Source organism: Dinoponera quadriceps, unplaced genomic scaffold (assembly GCF_001313825.1).
Source record: "Dinoponera quadriceps isolate SergipeBrazil2010 unplaced genomic scaffold, ASM131382v1 scaffold458, whole genome shotgun sequence".
In the NCBI taxonomy this organism is placed as follows: Eukaryota; Metazoa; Arthropoda; class Insecta; order Hymenoptera; family Formicidae; genus Dinoponera; species Dinoponera quadriceps.
The window spans coordinates 1,097,872-1,121,978 of NW_014554796.1; the positions used below are offsets into that span (position 1 = coordinate 1,097,872).

Consider the following 24,107-nt stretch of genomic DNA (forward strand, 5'->3'; position numbering starts at 1 on the left):
CCCGGGCCACCCAGGTCACCAGCAAATCCCAGAACGTTATGTATAATCACCACAAACGCAATATCGCAATAAGAGTCTTTGGTTATCTTTTTTTTTCCTTTTCTTTTCAACTATACAGTCGCAGCCGGTGCGTGGCGCGTCTCGACTCAGTGCCATCACCTCGCGATGTACCTGGCGAAGAGCGCGCCGATGAAGACGATGTTGAAGAGGGACGCCGGCATCCGGAGCGCCCACGTGGTCGCCGACGAGATGTCGCCGCATTGGGCTGAAACAGATCGGAATCGTTCTTCGCCGAATTCGGATTCTGTACGTCGAGCGCTCTCCTAGCGAGTGCGATTCCGGACAAAAGCGATCTTGTCGAATTAACGCGTTCACGACGATGGCTGTCTCAACCCGGTATTGTTTTTCACTTCTGAGACGTCGACCTCCTCTTCTAACAATTTCATATTCCGAGCTGATGAATACTTCAATGCTTCGATGCAAACAAATCATACTTCGTATACGTTGTTTCTATGAAGTAAATTTTCACGAAATAAATAGAAACACTAAATCTGGAGAAACCCTTTTCACCGCGCGTTCTCGAGTAGAATCGTGAAAAATTATTTCATAAATTATTCGAAAAAAGATGCAACGGTAAATTGCAACGCAAAAGACTCTATGATCGTTGGCTCATGGAGATGCTGTACTTCAAAATCTTGCCGGCAAAATATTGACTTCTTTCTGCGAAGTTCGCGTGGTATATCGGCCGCGTAAGAATTACATATAAATGCTTTTGTACATACAGTGAAAGTACGCGCGATTTGTGCGTGGAGGCGTCCCGAAAGCGGACAGCGATTTGATCGCGGACGCGAAAGAAAAAGAAACGGAAGTCACGGAACGCTCAAGTTATAACTAGAGCACGAACGAAGGGGAAACTTCCGCAAGTCGAGTCGCGTGTCGCATCCAGAATTAACAATGCTCACCGTACGACGTGAGGTTAACCTGCCACGAGACTGGATGGCGATGAGAGGCCCTCGGACAGGAAGCGAGATGGCCCGTCACCGAGAGTTCACGACTTCCTGTCGTCGCGGCGGACGCGCTGTAAACGAGGCAGTAACGTCCGACGTCGGTGCTGGCCACCAAGTAAGCGGTGTCGTTCTCAACCCAAGTTCCGTGGCATAAGTACTCTGGAAACGAAGCGTCGTTTGTGCCGGAGAAAACCACGAGAAAGAGAGAGAGAGAGAGAGGGGTCGATGTAAAAAAATCGCGTCCTGTCGGATCAGCGGGGACGACGAGTCACCAGCTGCGACGGATGTCGAAGTAAAAGCCGCCCGAAGTCGCATTAAACTTCCCGATTTTTTTCCGTAGCGAGATTATGGCGAATCGACGGCGGTAACTTTATGCCTAACTTGTCGCGCGCTGCTTGGCGGAGCGAAGTTTTTAAGGCCGCTTGAAGGGCTCGCAACAATAACACGCTGAGCCACACGGGGTGAATTTGACGGCGAGCGGGCTGCAAAATGACCGTAACTCGTTAATGAGATTTCGTTATTCCACGTAGTCGTTGTTCCCAACGTCGTTCGACCCGCCGGCAATGCGGGAGGAGAACGTTCTTCCTCTCCTGTAGAGAATTTTTTTAGGATCCAATCGGGCTCCGCGATTTCCCAAGGTGATTATAGATTCCAGTTGGAAGATCTATGCAGATTTCAAAGTGTAATGCATAAGCAGGCCTTACTTGGCCACTCCGAACGTTTTCCCCGAGATTTATCTGCATTCCACTTTACGTTACGATCGGACAAAATAAATGAAACATTCTATTTGTTCAATGTCGCTTCTTTATTTATGTCGAGGACTCTAACACGGCCAAGGACTGTATATTTATGAGTTACCAACCGGTATCGTAGCGAGATGACCTTTTTTAAGGCACCTTTGGGTGTTCCAAGCGCGCGGAATTTAAATTGCACACGAGGAAATCCGGAAAAGTTTCGACACCGGTCTCTCTTCTCCTCCCGGATCTCGCCGAGGAATGATACGCGCAACGACAAATTGCGGGGGCGCGATCCTATTTCGGTCGCTGTAATTGCGCGCGAAGTGGAAGTAACAGTGGCGGTTGATTGATATTAAAGCGATATTGACACGCGAGACTCGGGTGTGCCTCGACTCTTCGTCGGCCGTCGATATTCCCCGTACGAACGCACCGCGTTCTGAAATATTAATCGCGAAAACTCGCCTCGACGAGATTTATGCCGTTAAATTTATCGCTCGTAACTTCGTATAACGATTCCCGCCGGCCGCCTGCGGATAAACTAACCATGATCCCTCAGCCATTCAATTAACGCGTCCGATAAAAGGGATGAAAGGACGGAAGGGAAAGGGAGAGGAAAGGAAGAGAAAGAAGGGAGGGAAAGATGCGACTCGATCGCTCGACCGGCTACTTTTACGCCGTCATTTTTACGGCAGCTGCTTGCCTCCGCCTTCCCGTCGTAACAATGCGCGAACGGAAGAAGAATAAACGAGGGCCGTAAATCCCGTCGACGCATCGATATCAGGGCTGACGTTTCGAGCGACGATACTCGATCGTGGTTGCAAGATAGCAAGATGAGAATTTACTGCGGTCGCGCGACAGCTCGTGACTTCGCGTGAAGAGGAAACGCGAGACCGCGTCTCGTGTCCGACGATGCCGCCCGGTGAAAATCAAGCTCGTGGCAAACGACGCTGATACATCAAAACGAACGCTGAATTTTCCGCCTCCCAGCCGTTCCTGCATATTAATAGAGAAGCGACGTTGAACAGGATTGGCTCCATTCGCTGTCTCATTCGCATCACCGAGCTGCCATTTTTTCTTTCAACGACTACGACTAAGAGGCATAAGGTGTACCGGTAAATAACATTATTTTTGTTTGAATTTTCGTATGTATCGACAGAAAAGAATCCCTTTTCGATGTGCCGAGTTATGAGTACCTAAAAATTATGAGAAAGGTCTTTTTATTAATGCCTGTTTCTGTTATCATAATTTAAAAAGTAGCGACATCCGGTTGATCCAAGTCTGTCAAAATATCGGTTTCTACCAGTGATTTGCTTACAACCGAACGTATATTATCGCAATTAAACGTACGTAAACTGAATCAAATTGAAAGGGCCAATATTGACTGTTTAGGGCTAATTAACATTTTTAAGAAAAGGTTAAGGAAAGTAATTTAAGGAAAGTAAGTTGAGGAAAGTAACTAGCTAATTTGATGTATAAAAAAAAAATGTGCTTAATTTTCATATTTTTAATATGTGATACGGCATATTTTTAAATCATCTTCTGATGAAGAAGATTATCGAGAACCATATAGAAGAAAAAAGAACAGACAACTCTGGCACTCTGAAATAAAGTAAATGCCTTTAGGAGATTTCGAGGACTAACAATCACCTATCGCTTGCTCTTCCCGAGAACGTTCGGAAAATGTACGAAGAGTACAACAGGATATCCGTATGAGTAGAAATCAGTATTATTCGCTCCTTAAACCGGGGATTTCATTTCATGATCCAACTTTCAATGAGCTACAGATTAAATTGAAATTCGTTCGAACTCTACAACTGCAACTTTTTCTGCAAGCTAATCTTACTTTCCTACCCCATCTTCACCCTTCTCTTGTTTCCTCGCTTCCCGGCACCACCGTAGGAAACACGACCGACTTTTGATCTATCAAATTCAACGTCGCTTCTTTATTTACACATTATTTATACTCTACCACCCTGACATGCGCCGGGTCTGAGGGAGAACTGGATCGTGGCCAATGATCCTTGCTCGAGCGAGATACCGGAACCGAGCGAACGACGAGGAATTCCGGTCGCAGTCGAGACGACTTGTCTCATTACTCCATACCTTGAAAGTTTCCCCGGCGAGCGGCGATCTAACGAGAGACGCGAGAGCGCGTTCTCTAAGAATAGAAGCCGGCGTAACGAGCCCTAAAACGCAGCCTTGAATTCACCGAGCCTGCATCGAGATTAGCGGGCGCCTAATTAGTCACGGAAGTCCGCCACGCGAACGATTCCTCCGGACGCGATGAACGATCGTGCTGGCCGAGGAGCCGCGATACCCGAGGTCTCTAAGCCGCGGACCAGCGGCAGCGCTGTTTATACGAAGTCTTAATGGCCATTTTGTCTCCTCTTCGTCGTCGACGTCGACGTCGTTGCTATCTATGTCTCCGAATACAAACCCGTGTCGCGCGAAGCGCACCACCCGGCTCTCTCGAGTGCCTAAATCCTCGGTTGTGTCAACATGTCTCCGGTAACTCGCGCCGTTAAAATAATTCCCGAGCCGCCGCACGCTCTCGGCTTCCGCCAAGAAACGTATCAGCGCACTCGCGGATTACAAAGAGACGTCTCATCGACGGCGCGTATCGCGAAGCTTCGACGCACACGAGGGGTGGGATTTAATCCATTCGCTCGCTCGCGCGCGCCTCCACCTTTCCGGAAATCCGTTTAATCCAGAAATCACGTTAATTTATTATTATCGTTATTGTCGAGCCGTCGAGCTAAATACGCAGTTTATGTCGACGTCGATGCACACAAACGCTGTTTGGACGACAAATATTCCCGTTTCGACCGTTCATAAATGTCTCGCGAAAATTAACGGGGCCCTCTATAATAATAACGCTCGGTATGTATATAATTCGTTATTAACTATAATCTAGTTTTAATGTTGCAAACCGTAAATTTATCGAGGCCGGCCCTTTTGTTGCCGAACGAGAACGTCCGTATCGTACACGCGGAATAAATATCAGCGTCGATTCAAGACTTATATTTTCATGCATAAGCAGGAACATAAAACTCGTTTCGCACTCTACATAATTCCTACTAAAAATATTATTCTTGTTATTCAAGAATAATTATTCACGAATTGGGAGGATGAAATATCGGATACAGAATGGACGATATAAGTTTAAGGTTCTTTAAAGTAATAATTATATTAGTTCTGTGTATGAAAAGAAAAATATACTAGAGCAAATTCATCGAAAAATTAATACTTTCCAAGATATTTTACATTTTTATTCTGATATTTTTTAGTATAAAATATGAAGTATCTCATAAAGTCATTCACTTTCTGATAACCTTATCTTAATATTTTTATGTATATACGTAAAAAGGTCGGAAAAATCAATTAATGATACTAATCATTACATATTGTTGTATCTTTGTATTTGCAAAGTACAGCAAATTTTTTTAAGTTTCTTCAATACTTTTTTACAGCACTCGATTCCACTTTTCATTCTATGTAAAAAAGTTCAATACTTATCTAATATTTTGATACACAGAATGACTAGAGGAGTCGATTAATGTAAAAAAAAACCATGATTTTATAAAAAAATTCAAGTTAACCTTGATTTGATTTTGGCAGCGCCGAAAGCCTAAAGTCAAACTGTTCAGACCATTAGATGGATTTTGTTGAAACATTACAACTTTGGCCTGAAACTTTTCTTTTATGAAATATTTACTTATACTCTCTGAAATATTAGACCGTCCAGAGATTTCTTGAACGTCCTGTACATTTTTACTTATTCCTGCTTATGTATGAAAACATGAGTTTTGAATTGACGCTAATTTTTTTCCGCGTAGACGTTTCAAATACGTACACTGAGAAAAAAGCCGGTGGAATCAATAAGGCTCTGATTGAATGTATTTTTTTTCCGATACATTTCGGAACGCAAACGATGATTCAATGAGAGAACTCGTTTTGAAAAGTAAGTTCTCTCATTGAGCCATTGGTTACGTTCCGAATTGCATCGAAAAAAAATGTCCAATCCATTTAGAAACCGAGTATATAACATTCGTTCGAGCAAATATTTAGTCGATTGAACAGGTTATATAGTTGTTGTGACAAATGATCAATTGATTCAGTGATTGCGATTTGTTCAATAACCGTATCAACGAAATATATATGTGCTAATGCATAATTAGTTTCATGGATAATATTTCTTTGGACGTGGATGACTGTCAATTTTGACGATCCAACCGCTTTTTTCTCTCAGTGTAGTCTTACAATTCGACACGACTACTTGTTCCTCGAGTGAAAAAGGAAAAAAAAAGACTACACATACTGCTATTTACCGTATATCGCGATGCTAGTTTTGCACGTTCTCGATCGGTCGAATACGCTGAGAGAAAAAGCATCTAGGAAGCAAAAAATATTTACTCGTTGCAAACTATAAATAACACGTTTACTTGCATCAGTACACATATTTGTACGATAAAAAATCTTCTTAAACGAGAAAATATACATATTTACTTAAATCTGTAGCTTTTCATTAATTTCATATATTCTATTGAAATAAAAACAAATTTAGATTTACGTAAATATGTTATTCAGAACCCGAATAAATACTTTTTATTTCTTAGATAAATATTTTCACACGAACATTTATTCTTCTGTCGATAGTCAAGGAATTCGAAGTTTCGGGTTACAAATGAACGAAGATAAAACCAAATTTCAATTGACACCCACTCAAAACTCGCGTCTTTTCTCGTTATTATCAACAGTGCAACACTAGCGGGGGTTCATACTTGTTCATCATTGTGTAACAGCCAAGTGGAATGACGTCATAAAAAATACCCTTTATAGATGGTTCCTTAAAACATTCGATCGACGGATGAGCCGTATTACAAAGCCGGTTCTCGGATGTCAATAAAATGTAAAAAATTAAGATGCGTCTAACAATATGGCCGGGAAGCTCCATCCACTCGTTCGTCTTAACGCGAAGTGGCCGATTCGAATGACGGCCGGGGCGCGTTTCTCACTTTTTATTTATAGCGCCAATTTTATGTATAGCACCAAACGAGGTGCGGCCAAGTTAGGAGGGGAGGAGGTGAGGCACGTAAGCAAGCGGTGTCCCGGCAACCGTCACTGCCTTTCCGCAAACCAACTATCATCACTTGTGATAACTTCGCGTGAACTAGAGTGGGGACGGAGGGAGTAGCGCGGGTAATCCGATAAGATGTTCTTGGCGGACGTGCTCCATCCAGCCCGTGTCGAGTCGCCTCTGGAACCGCTCGAACCATCCATCCAGCTCGATCCACGAAGCTCCTCCGAGCACTGCCGTCGAGGACGACACACGGCTGCTCCGTCCATCGTTGTGTCTTTCAGACCCGGCGTCGTCATCGAGGCGGAGGAACGGAAGCGCGCATTTAGCGCGCTTCGAATCACTTTTTCGCTCCTCAGAAAGAAAGCTGAAAGATTCTTCTTGGGAAGATCGGAGGAACGAACGACCGAGAATTTAATCGCGTCCGTCGATCGTCCCAAATTTAAGACGAATGAACGAAGGAGTTAATTTGCGTTCGCGAAACGTGCAGTCGCGAAAAGCGCGCGCGCTGGGTCTCGTGTTTCGGCGGATTATATCGAGGCTTTTAAACGAGATAAACACGACGTGGATACAAGCAATGAAGACGAGAAGGGAAGACAGTCAGGCAAGACGTCGACAGCTACGACGACAACGAGGAGATCGACGAGTACGTCCGTTAACCGTCCCGACCCATGTCACCCGTCGGGGATCCGTCGAAGCGCTTTCGAGCGCTTTCGAAACTCGTCGTTCGGATAAAATCCTCCCTGTCACACATCGGGCATCCCTCTGCCTAACTTCTTTCGGCCGGTTGAGCGAAATCATAATGAAACAGAAAACTATCCGTGCGAGCATAGGTGAGAGGAAGCAGCTGCTGAAAGAACCGCTGGTTTAGCTTAGCCCGATCCCTCGTTTGATACGATTAAACTTGTAATAATTCGATTTTCGGGAAAATTCCGGTGATTAATTTCGAAGAAGCCGATCGTAAAGTATCGTGCTTACTGATTTCGCCTGTGTAAAATTTGAGAATCGGAAAGTTCGCCGAATCCCGCCCCACTTTCGTCCAGTTCTCCGTCCGGCTTTAACCTTTCGAGCGCCACTCCAAACTTGCTATTGCGATACATTCGAAATAAAAAAACCAACAATTATACATATTATATGCACTCGTAAAGTTGGATATTGAAAAAAATCTACAATATTACAATAACATTAAATAATATCACTAGAATATTATTGGAATATTACGCATTTAATATTCTAAGAATATGCCCGGAGAATATTACTTAATATTAAAGAATATTACGCGCTTACAGGGGTGGCTATACTTTCAGCCAAAACCCCACATTTCCAAAAATTCCGCGGAAAACGAAGCAATGCGCGCAATTTCCTATGAATATCCCAGATTCCCCAAAAAGCTACGCAATGCGTTCTCGAAAGGCGGACGGAATATCCTTACCGGATAACGCCTCGTCGCTGCAGGACGTGGCGAACTCCATGCGATCGGGTGTCCTGCAGCCGATGTCCAGCCTGCGAACGCTGCCGTGGTGGCACTGCCTCGGGAATGGCGTGGAGGGTACTCTCACGTCGTGCACCTCCGCCACGTTCGCGACGTTCTGCTCGCCGTCGACGGCCAATATGTCTTCGACGTTGTCGGCGTTCGGCGGCCGGAACAACGACACGATGTCGTAGCGGCCGAGATTAGGGCACTGCCGGGTCATCGGGTCGGATGCTGAAAATATGCGACGACAATGCTCGCTCATTTACATCTCACTGGCAGGGCGCTTTAATCGAATTCTTGCCGAATTATTCGGGAATTAATTTCGGAAATTCAATCGGATAACTCGCGTGCGAGTTGCGCGTGACGAGTAAACAGAATATATATATATATATATCAGGGTGCCGGCGGTTTTTATTGAATTTCCTCGCGTGTAAATAGCAGCCATTAAAGTTTCATGTGATCTCCCGTGATGGCGGGGAGAAGATCGTGCTTACATTGCAGGTGTAACTTTTAGCCGAGCAATTTGATACGCGATCGACACGCAGTGTCGACGTGGCCCGCACGCTAAGGTAAACGCGGTTTCACTTGGCCTCCCCTTCCTTCCTTCCTTCCATCCCCGCGTCTTCGTGTAGGAAATTAACGCAACACGATCCGCGTCGCGCGAGAGAGCCGGCTTGTTCGTCGCAAGCGACGACGGGACGCGGCGACGGCGAGTCTCTCTCCCCCCGGGAGCGATCCATTCACCGGGTTCGACGTGAAAGAATCGCGCCTTTTTATATCCGCCTCTTCATCGCGGCTTTATATTCGCCACTTCAGCCGCGACCCCCGACTAAAAGCCTCGACGACGAACCAGCAGCTTACTTTGCAGCAGCTTCCCGGCCGGGCTCAGCGGTAATGACAGAAATGTACGACATTTACAAGCGATGTTACTCGAACTCACTGGAGTACACGGAAGTTGGTCCGTCAAACCATCCTTTCAGGGATCCTTGGACATTTTCGCTCTATTATATAGCATGGAAATATTGGAATTGGAGTTGGAAAACGGCCATTCGGAAGCCGAAATATTCGGAAGATGAACGTGTTCCTTGAGATTAATGTCCTACTTGTAATTTTTACTTTGAATTTCTTCGAAATCGCGTTTAGAATTTTAATGGAAAACTACGGCCTTGAATATCTCTTGTTTACACGTATATGCTCCACGATGCGCAAATAATGTCCACTAAATGCACTACATATACATTTCATATACATGAATTGAATATACACGATGGTACATATTATGTATAAACAGTAATAGTTCTAATATATATATAAAATTAAAACATGGTTAATTACTTAAATGAAATCACGTTTATGTTATTTATAAAAAATATTCTTCACAAATATTTTCGAGCGTTTATCATAATCCTTCTCATACCTGACTTTCCCGGACATTTAAATATTAACAAAACATTTAATATCTATATTATCTATATTTGAAAAATATTTTACAAATATTGTGTGCTGTCCGAGATCTTTTCTCACAACTTTGTCACACGAATTTTACGGCCATTTATCGATTGTCGAAGTAAAAGGAGTATTTTTTCGAAATAATTTTCCGCATCGCTGAATCGATCACAAGTATCAACTTATAGACGCAACCTTCTGTTCCCGCGTATTCCGCAAGAAATATGGACGTACGATTTAGCTCGTGACGTCATTAATTAAGACAGCTACGGTGAGGAAACGGGCCTTTAGATAGGTCAAAGGATATCTGCAAGGGTCGGAAAAGTTATGTTTGAAAAGTAACCCATACCCCTTCTTATCCATTGAAACGGCAACTCGTTACCGTTATCGTTACTCGAGAAGTGACGAGTCGTTGGAATTCCCATCACCTTTCCTCACCGAGTTTTGAAAGCTTTCTTTTAGGACTCGCTCGTGCCCGCTCCGTACATATGTATTATACCTGTACGAAGTGACGATGAATGTAACGATTATATCCGTTACTGTCTCCCAAAAAATGTCACCATTACCGTTATTAATGAGCAAACCGAGCGTCATAAGCGAATCGTTGCGGGAGAAAACGGTAACGACGTAACGAGGAAAGCGTTGCTCCCCCCAGGACACCCGTCGTTAAAATTGAAGGATCGGATTAAGATTGCAACATACTCCGCGCGTTTAGCGAATAACGCGTCCCACGTTCGAGTGAAGCCCCGCTTCGGACGATCCATTATTTCGCCGTGGAATTCGGGCCGCGACGTAACGTTTTCACAATCTCGGATGTTACGCGACAGACGCGAAGTGGGACGCGTCCCAGATCGAAGACTGCCCGGATGAATGCTTAATGAAGAACGACTCCCCCCATCGGCGAGTGTTTCCCCGTAAAGTTCCATCCGCGCGAGGATCTCGAATTCGAGGGCCTCGCGAATTATAAATCGCCCGAAGTAGATTTCAGAGCTGCGAAGTCGAGAGGAGACGTAGGAAAATTAATGTTCGCCGGAAGAGGAGGGAGGGGGGGGGGAGAAGGGGGACGATGAAGACGCCCGGAGGATCGCGTTAATATCGCGTCGCATGCGGAAAAAGCTCGGGAAGCTTTACACGGTGTCATTCTCAGCTGAGAGCGATCCGAGCGCCGGTATAACGCGGTAACGCGTGTATCCACCGAGAGTGCGACGCACAAAAGAGGAGACGAGTGCGAATGGCGGCGCGATAAATTCCGCACCGGCGCGGCGGAACGACTCCGCTCTTCGTCAACGTTACGGAATCGGCTAAGGAGAAACTGAAAGGCGAAGCCGACAAGAGAGAGAGGAGGGAGACTTTACGACGGATCCGGCATATGATCCTTTATGCGCTCGTAAAGCCGCGCCTCGCGAATTGATTGTTAAACTCAGCCATTTGCAAACTTCTCCCCCGCGACTATGCACGCGCCTGTGCGCTTTTCGCGAGGTACATAAGATACTTTTGTCACGGAGCACATACGGAGGCTGTCTCGGGGATATATATCGCTCGGGATGGCTCCTTGGACCAATTTGGGATATATTTATCCTGTGACAATGTCGCGAGGAGCTGAGTACTTCCGCGGTGGTGGTAAAAATGGATCGCGGAATCTCACGCGTTTCCTTCCCAGGCTCGCTCGGGATATTAATTTCGGGATTAGTCGCGAGATAGAGGGAGAGAGAGAGGGGGGAGGAGGAGAGAGAGAGAGAGAGAGAGATGTACGTATGCGTGTGTATTTCGAATTGGCCGTCGGAGAAGTCGGCCAACTGGGATTGAGCTTCTGCGACGGTCGGACTTGAAATTCATCGAGGGATCCGCGGATCGGATGAAGCTCTCAAACTGAGAAGATGATCTATGATATTTGGAACTACCATACTTAACAAATTATAGCCAAAGAAAGCACAAATATAACAAACGTTACTATAAAATAGTATCTACGTAAATTTTTTATCGTTCATTATAATAATTTTGAATATACTTATAATAAAACAGCAAATATAGAGTGGCTCCAGAAACTGACCATTTATACGGCCAGCGCGATTAACAGCCTGTAATAAATAAACAAACAGCACCATATGCAGCAATATTCTTAACACGTGTTTTTTACGCACACGACGATGTGACGATAAACAACTGGTAAATCCGAGTTCACGCTTTACTATATCTCGCACGCTTAAAAGGGCTACAAGCTCACTATATAGTCCAAGCCGGAGTTCACTGTGAAATCTAGCGAGATTATATTAATAGTCACTCCGACTAATTTTTTCCCTCAGTGCACGGCGCAATTTGGGGTGCGCGCATGTCTGCGGGGAGACATGCGCTGAATGCATGTGTCAGAGTTCACGGCGAGACAGCCTCGATAAGGCCGGGACAAATCACGGGTTCGATTGTGTGTGCGTATGTACGTGTCTCTCTCTCTCTCTCTTCCTCCGTGTACAAGCAGACAGCGTGGTTCATCCCGACCGTCGTCGGACGACTCCGAGATCGATGTCCGGAATTGGCTTTAGAAACCAAACAAGGCGCTCTTTCGTTAGACCGCGAATCACGTTTTATTCGCGATTTCGAGTCAGCTGAGAGTTCACGAGATACGTGTGCGTGTGTGTGGCTGTGTATGTACTCACGAGCGACGTAACGTGATACGTAATGTGACGTCTTGCTTAATGACGGGTCGAACCCGGCAGCCACGCGCTTTATAATTTATAATTTATATTAATTCGCGATGCTATCCGCGGTGAGGACACACGAAGAATCGCGTTTTACGGTCGGTGAAATCGTGACTGGAAGTCTGCGATGTAACTCGAATTCCGAATGGCCTGTCGAAACGTCGCCCTTAATCCTTCGGGTATTAATAATAAAGAAAGCTCGGCATTTCCTGGGCGTACGTGTGACTATTTAAAGCAAAGGCAGGAAGGGACCGAGCGTGTCATCCCTGTATTATCGACTCGCCGGCCCGTTTTACGCGCGGATCCCTCTCTCTCTCTCTCTCTATTCGCTTATATCTCCTGTCGGGGTAACTCGATAAGATCGAGACAAACCAGGGGACGCAGCCAATGAATCGGAAGAAAAACGGTGGGCTCCATCTCGGCGGGTCGAATTGGCAGTTGCGGAGCGCCGAGACCGGCCGACACGGGCCCGGAAATCACCCTCGAACGGCGAACCGTTCGCTCCTGATTCCGGTTTCCGGCCGCGCGAGCGGCGCGGCCGAATTCCCAGCTTCCAATCCACTTAATCTCCTGCCGGCTCACCGGCGGAAGAAAAAGAAGAAAAACGGCGGTATTTCACAATCGCGTTACATCGCGCGGTAAATGCATCCGCCGTCGGAGGGGGGTAGTCTCACGTCTCATCGCGGTTTTCGGTTCCGGTCCGGGTCTCTGCTTACAACCGAGAAATTTGTTCGCCCATAGTCAAGCGAGAAATTAGTTGATTCAACTGAATGGGTTCTCGGTGCGTCTTGAATATTTCTGGGCCGCTGGGTGTCGTCCTTTCCAGGAGGACGTCGAAACGGAAGGACGAAGAGGCCGGCTGAGTAACCGTCCCGCCGGCGTTGTGACACCGCTCTGGCTTCTTTCAGCGAGAAAGAAAAGCGCGAGTTTGCTCGGCGTTCGGTATCGGCGGAATTAATTTGTCCGATTAATTACGGCTGTAATAATGCCGACAAAGGAAAAACGCCGAACGGACGGGACACGCCGTTAACCGCGCGCCGGCCCGTTTAATTGCATTAATCGAAACTGCAGTAACAAACACATATATAACACGATCTGTCAACGCGGCGGCGCGGCTGCTAAGCGTAATCAAATTTGCGTATATATTACTCGCAACCCGCCGTTCCCGGCGAAAGTTGACACCGTGCATTAAAGCGCAATTAGTTAGCCCGCGCGCGCGCGCGCGTCACGCTGTGATATCGCGCCGACAATGCCGTAATTCGATTAGGAGGATGAAAATTTACTTACTGATGAACGTCGTGTACGGCGTCGAGTGCGAGTTGAACGTGCTCGAATTGCATATATCGTCAGGCTGCTGGCCCCATTCCGAGAGTTGCATCTCTATTACGTGCTCGTCCCTCCTGTGGAACATGATGCACACGTATCCGTTCTTGCTGAAAAGGGATGCACACGAAAAAGCGTTACGTATCAGTGAACCCGCCGAGAGCATTGTGCGAGAGAGAGAGAGAGAGAGAGGGGAGGAGGAGGGAGGGAGGGAAAGCTGTACTTTCCAAGTCGAAAGGCTCGCTCGGACTTGGCCTCGGCGGCGAGGAAGTAAATTCTCGAGCAGGGTGACTATTTCGAGCGAGCTCGGGGCATCCGACCCGCTCGAATCGGTTCCCGGAGCGATTAAACTCGCGATTTTCGACGAAACTCCCTGCACTTTCGGATGCCGGGGGATACCGTATTCGGCAGTTGCGCTTTCGAAAGTGCAATCAGTGCGTTTTCGCTGAGAAACGCTCAATAGTCACCGATGGTCGTACGCGAATAAAAATGCAATGGAAATATTTTCGGCTGAGAACAGCCCGCCGATACTTTCGTGTCACTTTAACGAGGTAAATACGTTCATTTTACACGTACACTTGTTCATTTCTTAACGTACTTCCCGTTTGTCGGTTAACGAACATTTCAGCGGGCCGTTCTCAACAGAAGGTTTTTTACTGTGCAGTTAAGAGCGCTACAACGTTTTCCTTTAACCCGGGCGATCAATAAATAATCGTGTCTCGGCAGGTGTGCTGTGAAAATTTCGCAAGATTCTCACGAAAATAAATCAACGTTGCGACCGAAAGCTCCCTGAGAGACGGTTGCCACCGTCATAAGAAGGAAATCCTTCGCAGAAGGGAGAATATCGGCATCTCGTTCCGTCGCCCGTAAAAACACGAGGGTGTCTCCCGTGGACAAATAAAAATTTCGGCCCGAAAGGATTAAACGCGCCGGATACGCTTAATAGTCGGTTCCCGTGAACCGTTAAGACTGATCTCAGGAAGATAGGGCAGCGACGAGCCCTCCTCCGTCGAAAACGGTGGCGGGAAGGGCGAGCGGAAGAGGCCCTAAATCTTCTCTCCTCCGTGAACTGGCGTGGCGCGCGGGATTAAGATTTTATTTTATCAGGACGTCTCCTAACGACCGCGCGTTAAGTTTAACGCAATTCTTTTACGACGGCCGGCCTTTACGGCGGGATCCGAAAACTCGGGGCGAGTCCGAAACGCTGGCGGGTGCGGAGGAGAAAGAGGACAGAGAGAGAGAGAGAGACAAACGAGCGCGAACGCCTACGCAGCACACGCGTTTATGTGCGTGGACGCGTATAAGTTCATATCTGTATACGAGCACGGCGATATATGTTTACATTGTAGCCGCCGTAGCGTCGTAAGCCGAGTAGCGCGAACCGGAAACGACGATCTCGACATATATTTGTCTTACGAGTTCTCTCCCCTCGCAAAGAGGGATATAAAGTTTATATTACTTCTCGATAAAGCCCGCCTGCTCGCGAAACTAGTTTCCGCGCGCGCGTGTAGTGTTTCGCGACAAATTCCCCTCCCCCCCGTGTGTTTTTCGTTTTCTCTCTATCATAGAGTCGGCTTAATTGAATTCGCCTCGCGCCAAGGAAGCGCGATCTCTGCGGAAGGACACGATATCGAATCGAAGAGAGAGAGAGAGAGAGAGAGAGAGAGAGAGAACAGCGTTTATTTACATCCTAAGCGTTTATCCTAAGGCAAGCCCTCTAAGGACAATCAAGGCGCATACTAAAATCGAAAAGAAATAACGTTACATTCTACTGATTCTGAGAATCACGTAAGCAAAAATAATTATGCGAAATCAAACGAAAGGTAAAGTTGAGAATGAAAAGCCCACTTTAGAGCGTGGGTTAAAAAAGTAACTTTGAGTTACGCACAAGGAGAAAATTGAGCTATAAATTAAAATACGCTCTTAAAGCTACATTGAAATAATCCTAAACTAAGTCCACATCCAAATCCAAGTTCGTAAAGAGAGAGAGAGAGAGAGAGAGAGAGATGATTTTATTGTGGAGGACGCGGCGTGTCGATCCGCTCGTACGAAGAGATTCGAGCAAATTTGTAAGCCGCGGCGACGCGCCGGACTCGTCGTGTCGCGTCGTCGAGCTTAAGACGCGGCTCTCTATGGCTTTTATGATACCATATCTCCCGGCCGGTGGGATCATAAATACCGGGATGTATAACCGTAAAGTTCTAACCGCGGGACTTTATTCGCGACGCTCCTTTATTGTCCCGGTAACGATTTCGATGCTCGTTAAAGTCACCGCACACCGCGCGAGGTCGTAGCGAGTCCATTCCCGGGGATCATCGGTGTAACTAAGTGCATCGACACACACCGAGAGAGAGAGAGAGAGAGAGAGAAAGGGAGAGGAAGAGAGTGCACCGACGGAAAAAATCGCGATCTCCTTCGAACGTGCATACATCCGGTCGGGCTTTTAGGGGAGACGTCGGGCGCGTTACGCTATTTTTTTTTTGCGCCGGAGCAGAGAGTTTCGCGTTGCCGCGAAAAAAAATTCATTATTCGCCGCGGAGCGTGATTTGCAGGCGCGGATGAGTCCTCTCTTTTTTTCTCCTTTTTTTTTCGAAAAATGTCCCGCGCCCGCGCGTTGCACAGTTCGAGCGTGTAAAAGCATTGTAATAAAACGTGACGAACGTCAGGGGAGGTTTCGTGAAACCGACACTCGTCTGCGATATGATTGATCGATGTCAGTTTTCCGGGCGAATCACGCTATGATCCGCCGAGCGGGCTCACCCTCGCCGATATCCGTGTATGAATATCGTGTGTATCGTGTAAAAAAACATTCACATACACGCGTATATAGAAATACACGCACGCACGCTAAAAGATGGGGTGTTAAAAAGCTCGTACGCGCGCTCTCTGCGACTCTTCGAACACGTTCGGAGTGAAAAGCGTCGCGATTGCACGGGATTAGCGGTGCTGAGAGAGCGGGGAGAGAAAGGGGAGAGGGTGAGAGCGGATAAAGCGTGTTCTTTATCGCTATTTTTGCGCGACCGAAGTAGCTCGAGAATGTCGAGCCGTCGGAACAGAAATTTCCCCAGTTGGTGTCTGACTTTTCACTCACAGGATGAAAATATCTCGATTGGCTCGCCTCCGTTCCGCCGCTGGCGAAGAAAGCCGAGGGAGTGAAATTCCCGTTATCGGAAAAGGGAGATGCACGCATTTATCACAACCGGTCAAGATCAATGGAAACAACGGGCGATATCTTGACTGAGTATCGACATTTAACGATACTCCATCACTTTGTACTCGAATAAGTAAAAAAATTGATTCCGGCCCTCGCATACGGCCGGGGTGATCGATGTCGACGTGTTCGGACCGCCGGACGTCCGAAAATATCTGCCGAAGGACACGGGAATAATGCTGAAAACGCACAGACGCGCCGTGGCAGCTGTTGCTTCCGATTAAAAAACGCGAGGCAAACAGCGCGGGCTCGAAAGAGACAGAGAAAAAATAAGTAACAGAGAGAGGGGGGNAGGACGACGGTTTTGCGACCTCAAGTAACGTAGATTAAGCGGTCGTCGTAATGCATACCGTATTCATGGGGCGACAAAGTAATGTTTGTGACGTCGTGACTGTTATGAATAAAAAAAGAAAGCTTAATAGGTAAAGTTTCGAGATTGCCTGTGAAATTCCCCCGAGAGAAAGAGAGAGAGAGAGAGAGAGAGAGGTATATGTCATGGCGCGTAATGTAATACGCAATGCGTCCGCCATCTCTTATCGCGGCAATAATCCAAATATCCGCATTATTGTGCGTCCGCTCGCAAAAGGAAGCGATTGATTGGCCTCGAAAGCTTCCGTCGAGAGCTTCGTCGACGAAACTTCCCTCGGTCGGAAAGCGGACGACCGGCGAAATTTTCGCGTGTCGACCCGCCGACTTTCGCGGCCGCGTTAATTACGAAATTAACAACGCCGTCGCGAGTATTCGCGCAAAGAGCGTAGTGTAAAACGCACGTAAGACCGATAATCGCGATGCTCTCGGACGAGTTTGAAGGTAAGCTTTCTCTTTCACATTTTCCTCTCTCCGCTTCCTTCGGCAAAAATTTCGCTCGAGACAACGGGATATTTCCCGAGATTCTCGGCCGGCGTTTTCCGATCGATACGATAATGTATCGGCGGCGCCGCGAGGACGTAAAGAGCGGCAACTTAATTAATTAAGTTGCGCAGAGCAGCCGTTTACATTCGGTTTCTGGTATCCGGCAACGCCCGACCGCCGTTATCGTTTTCCTAACGTGCAGCACTGCCGTCTCCTTACGAGATCATCTCTGTCGTCTCTCTTTCTATCCCTCTCTCTTAATCCCTTTTGTTCGTGGGCAATTCTCTCTCTCTCTCTCTCTCTCTCTCATACATACACACATTCTCTCTCACTTTCTCTCGGTGCGCGACGATCGAATTTCCCCGTTCGCTTCGGCGAAGGTTCTTTCGCACTTCATCGGTAACCACCGTTGTAACGCCGACACCTTAATTAAAATCTCCGGTAGTTCGGCGATGTGTCTGGTAATTCGAAAATATTAGCGTTCGAAGCGCTAATTCGGTAATTCGAACGCTACCGTCCGTTAATTTCAATATAGCCGAAAAACTCGTATATAGAGTATAACTCGGATATAGAGAAAGGATCGCGATAGGCTCGAGCAAATTGTGAAACGGAGAAATTTTGTCGGGGAGAACGTCGAACTACGATGTTTTACTTCGTAGAAAAATTGGAGAGGAAGGAGGACCGAAAAGAAACAATCACTGATCAATACGAAAATTGTGTTCTGGATCGAAATGGACAATTCTAATTTATTTTGTGGCGTCACAATCTAACGACACCTAAAATGTCACACCTAACGACAGGTTCGAGATTCAATATATTCCGATTAGCCTGTCGCTAAAAAAATATAACAGCTGTCGCATACTCGTAGATCACGCCGTTCTGAGCCCAAAAAGTCCTCTGCCACTTTGCAGAAGACACGGGAATTTTTTTAATCATTAATTAACCGTTTTAATTAACCGGATTGTGCCATGCAGCGCGATAGCGCTTCGTTCATTTATCTGCGAGTAAATCGACGCGATCGCGCTGCTCTTGTTTTTCGTCGAAATATGCCGCGCGCGCTTCATTTCATCAGTCATATCAGAAACGTTATACTAAACACTCGAAAGTTTGCAAAATATTCGTGTTTTACGTTTTGTTTACGTGATAACATTCTATAATACAGGTTTTGCGATTCAAGAGGTACGTACGACGAGCTACATTCGGAACCGAGCGCGTTGCGAATTGACGATCGTGACCAAACATCGCGGCACATTTCACCACAGTGCGCGAACAGCGCGATCGCGCTGCGGTGGCGCTAAAACGGTTAAAGAAACGTGTCGGCATGCGAAGTTCGCGCGACGTTTCATGCACGATCGATAACGGTGGGACCGAAGAAGAATGAATATACGTTACTTCAATCCTTATTTCCAATATCAGATCACTTTAATCGAAACTAACAAACAGGAACGCTCCTGCGAACACCCGGGCTCGAGCGCGGTTACGCGAGCCCGCGCATCGATGAGAAACGCGACTCGAATCACTCCCGGCGGAATATCTTCCCGACGCCCGGCACATCGCGGAATCAACGATGAAGTCGATATATACGACAGCGGGCCACGTGACGTTGATTTAAACCTTTTCCGTGTTCGACGTGTCAACAGTGGAGCGAAGGGCCCGTTACCACCGTCGTCGTCGTCCCTTACTGTCGTTCCAAATCGAGAGGGACATTTTTCATAGTCCGATCCCCTCGATCTAATTTATATTTGCTCGTTAGACCATTCACTCGACGGCGGCAACGCACTCATCCGACCAATTTCACGCTTGCCTTTTCCGCTAGGCGGAGGAAGCTCCCCTCTTTCTCTTTTTCTCCACACAGATTTTCACCCCTCTCTCTGTTTCTCTCCGCTCGGGACGATTCCGCGGATTCAGGAAGTAGGTCGTCCTCGTCAGCGGCGCTTCAAAGACCGAGCGATATCCGCATGGCGGAGGATTCGCCGTAGAGTGGAGGTATTTTACCCTTCGACCACCGTGGGGACCACTTAAGACGCGCATCGGCCGTTACACCCTTCTCGCCTCCTCCCCCTCTTCTTCCCATCATCATCGTCTCCTTCTTCCTGCGCTTCTTCTTCGATTTCATTCCGTTCGCCGAGTATCGTCGTAATGAAAACGCATCAGCCGGATGCTCTCTCTCTCTCTCTCTCTCTCTCGAGCATGCAGAGAGCCGCCTCCTAGTGGCGAAGATTCGAAAGAGAAGGCAGTCCGCCCGCGCGGGAAACGCGTTTCTTCCCGCGAAGCTGATCATCTTCCTCGCCGAAGGGAAAGAGAGAGAAAGAGTGAGAGGAGGGGAGGATGGAATAGAGCCTCGATATCAAAGTTCGATTGAATCGACACACAATGAGGCAACTTGCGTTCAAACGTGATAGAAATGAGTTTTTGTGCTGTGCAACATTACTGATATTGACCTACGAGTAATTTCTTTTTAATTGGACCATGTTGAACATACAGTCCCTGGTCATATTATTAGATGCGCCTTAATTTGTTCACGATAAAAGAACAACCGATTCTGAGTTACGTTCTTCGCGATTTTCGCGTAATTTACACGCGCACATCGCGACGGATATCACGCGCTCGATAATGACGTTAAGCGAGCCACGTGGAATAAGAAGGCGACGTGTTCCGTCGACCGGTTTCGACACGGCGCGCGGTAACGTTATTTCAATGAACGGCCACTTGAATAATACACCGCGTTGCACCGCGCGTCCGGAACATTTAAAATGCGAGTGGGACGATACTGTATTTCCGACGAAGTAGTATCTGCTTGATGTCATTTTCAGATGAAAATGTTGCACGTGTAACGAGTATTGACGAAGCTTCACCCGTGACAGAACAGCCGTATATATGCCTGTTCATTGGATCCGCGGACGTGCTTGCGGACCGATAAGAGCCCGAGTGAAAAACGCGGCTACCTTGCGCACCCAGACAGACGGATGTAACACGAATTCAACAGCAGCTTTGTTCCACTTACGCGATATGTAAAGATCGTGCTTCGCACGGCGCTCATATTTATCACAGTCTGAGAAAAAGGTTCCTTCAAATTGAATAAATTTCATCGCATCCAAGCAAATTGCATTACTGACACGCTCCGAAGAAATTAATGTTCCGATTAATAAGTGCGATTGTTAGACTCTTCGACGAATATATATCTTTATCTTAAATAAAAAAATCTGTTCGTGAAACGAAAGATAACTTTCTTAATGAAGAAATTATTCGTTTCATTTTACATATTTATCGTAAGCCAAATAATATTTTATTTGGTTAAAAGATATTATTTCAAATAATATTTCGTATGTGTTGTCTCTATGAAACAAATTTTAGTCAAATAAGGAGAAATACTAAGTCTAAAGAAACTTTTTTCTCTGTGCATGGAGTGACGAAATAGAAGTACGAAAGAAATGATGAAAATAATGTTATGCAAAATGTAATAATCGGAAAGATCGGAGAGCAAATAATGAATTTATATACGTAGTGACTATGTATTTAATAAATACGCATTTAGTAAATACGCATTTGTAGCTGTACCAATATAACAAATAATTTGCGTTATTATATGTTGTAAATTTAACGATTAATTCAATACACACGCAATGCAATATACACGCTACGTAATTGAAATTAAAAAATTGCAAAGCCTTCATCATCGCTTGTTTCACGCTGCGACAATTATAAAACTCTATCTAGGTAGCTATCCGTTGAAAATATTTTTGCGATTCTTGCGACTTACGACGGTCGAGGCATGTATTTTCATCAGAGAATTGTTTTTCTATTCGAGAGTTATTCGTGCGCTTGCTCTTCCGCTTCAAAAACAGATGGGGATGATCCCATGGAAAATTTCTTTATCATTTTGCTGGAACTGTTTTATTTCTTTTTTACACGCACACACATACACACGCACAAAATATCGTTTTGATTTTCGATACTTTTTCTCTTACCAAAATTGCGTTCGAACGATAATATCCAAGAAACCTGTTTGAAAAAATGTGGTTTTCCGCGAGCTAAGCTTCGGATGAACAAATGGGCAGCAAAATTATCTTCTCCGATCAATTTCAATTAGACTTTACTCGAACAGAACTTTAATCTAAGGCTTAGTTTCAAAGATGCGTTATGTTGAAAATTGCGAAATTACTATAAATAATGACGTTTCTCGAAATCTTTCGCTAAGGAAAAACTTACTTTTTCTCATAATAATACTTTTTCTCATATAAAGAATCTCCCTATATAATTCGCATGTAGAAATTTTGGAACATCCTGTATACGTACTTGCGCGAGGGAAAAGCGGACCTTGAGACGGCTTTGCGCGCGAGGCCAGTGTTATTTTCCGACGTGTCGCATGCCATGCATTCCCCTGAAAGGATATTGCGGATTTATATGCCGCAAACGCAGGTGTCGGAAAATAGACGATCTGTTTTGCGGTGGATTAAGATTGACGTTCGCGCCGGATTTGGCTATTTGTAGATAGACGTGACCCACTTGCTTCACGTTGACGACCAGACGGGAACTAATTTTAACGGTATGAAAATAATTCCTGATTTATGGCCGAAGTACCCCGGATAGTAATTTACACCGCTCTTCCTGAAATCATTTTATTTATTTCACCTTTACTGCGTCATTGGCCCGGTCTTCGGCGATGTCCATTCGCCACTGATTTCCGAGTAATTCAAGATAATTCGGACATACCCTATAAACGCGTGATATTATTTAATATTGAGTAATACTCTGGACATATTCTTAGAATATTAAACGTAATATTCAAATAATATTCTAGTAATATTATTTAATATTAAATAATATTTCTGGAATATTAATAGATGGTTATATGTCCATTCCTAATAATATTTAAAAAATAATGTTACTACTAAGATTTTGGTTCCGCATTAACTCCACAAGTTCCATCGAGCTTGAAGAGACTAACGGAAAGAATCTCGAGATATAATATAAACTGTTGATCTAATTTTGTGCTGCAAATATTTACTGCTGTAATTGATCTTTTATTTCTATTGACGGGATTATTGTTATTATGTCGATTCCGAAGTTTAAATATTTATTGTTCGACAGCATTATTGGATACATATAATCGCTATCTTTGTACATATAACTCCTTCTTTCTTATCTCTTTTGATTCTCCAAATCCTCCGGAAATATTCAACCAGTGTAAAAAAATAATAAAGAGATTAAAAAGGGGTCAATTTTTATTTACCATTATATCTAATTTAATTAATCTTTATTGGGTTATTTAATATTTGCTTATTGTACATATTCTATTGTACATATTTGCAATTAAATATATACAATCAGTACATCGCTAATTGAAATTAAGAATAAATATCAACTATATACAGGATATTAAGATAATCGAGTATTAAATAATTTTGAAGTAAGTCTTCCTTTAAGACTCGCCATCGAGAAAACGGCATTAAATAATTAAAAAAAAAAATTATAGCATCACGATGGAACAACAACTTGTATAGTGTTTTAATATTTGAGAACTGATCCTCCCAGTTCGACGAAATTTGCGGGATTAATACAGAAAGGAAATTTCGCTTCGAGATTCTACGAATCTTTGTATCGCTCGAGCCATTGCGCGATATCAATCTTGCAGAATCGTTGGATCGAGCGGAAAAAGATTAATAATTATGACTTGGCGAAGTATTTAAGCACTGTCGAACTTTTGTTTCGACCGCGGGTGCCGGGAACGCGAGCCAAGAAAAATAGCACTTTCCGAAGTCCGGAGGTCGATAGTTTTTGAGTTACGAGCGATTGAAAATTAGGGGCGAAGTTCGGAAGTGTAAATAGAGAATAAAACCTAGTTCTCAGCGGATTTCGAGGAAACTTTGGTTTATCGGCAGTTCAATCTGAGGCTTGATTACTAAGATATACGGGATTTCCAGGAGGTATCTCGACACCTCTCTCTTGACCGCAGATTTTACGATCGAATTCGAGTTAATGTCTCCTTGATAAATACATCGTAGTAACCAATGATTACATACATTTAGAAATAGCATCAGAGAATTCGGACAAATCTCATTAGAGCGTGCCAGACTGTAAACGAAATTACATTTCCCGAGTTAATAACGTGTAAAATTCAATTTCGCGTAATTTTCACTCGATTATTCACGGAGATGGTATTCGATATCAGAAATTGCATCGCGGCAAAAACGTGTCGGTACGAAGTGTTCTCGCTGGACAAGCGTCATCGGATATCGTATTTGCCTCGTGATTTTTTTAATCTCTAACATTGTAATACCTCCGTA

At 45.3% G+C, this 24,107-nt stretch overlaps 1 protein-coding gene across 1 annotated transcript in view; it reads right to left on the bottom strand.

Moving 5' to 3' along the window:
- Nucleotides 1-17: 17 nt before the first annotated feature.
- Nucleotides 18-24,107, bottom strand: part of LOC106741937 — a 357,358-nt gene continuing 333,268 nt past the window's right edge. The window contains exons 10-13 of the mRNA XM_014614388.1: nucleotides 13,722-13,867; nucleotides 8,254-8,526; nucleotides 963-1,166; nucleotides 18-265 (exon numbers count right to left, since the gene is read on the bottom strand). Of these exons, the coding sequence (XP_014469874.1) occupies nucleotides 156-265; nucleotides 963-1,166; nucleotides 8,254-8,526; nucleotides 13,722-13,867 (733 nt within the window). The 3' untranslated portion in view covers nucleotides 18-155. The remainder of the gene's footprint in view (nucleotides 266-962; nucleotides 1,167-8,253; nucleotides 8,527-13,721; nucleotides 13,868-24,107) is intronic.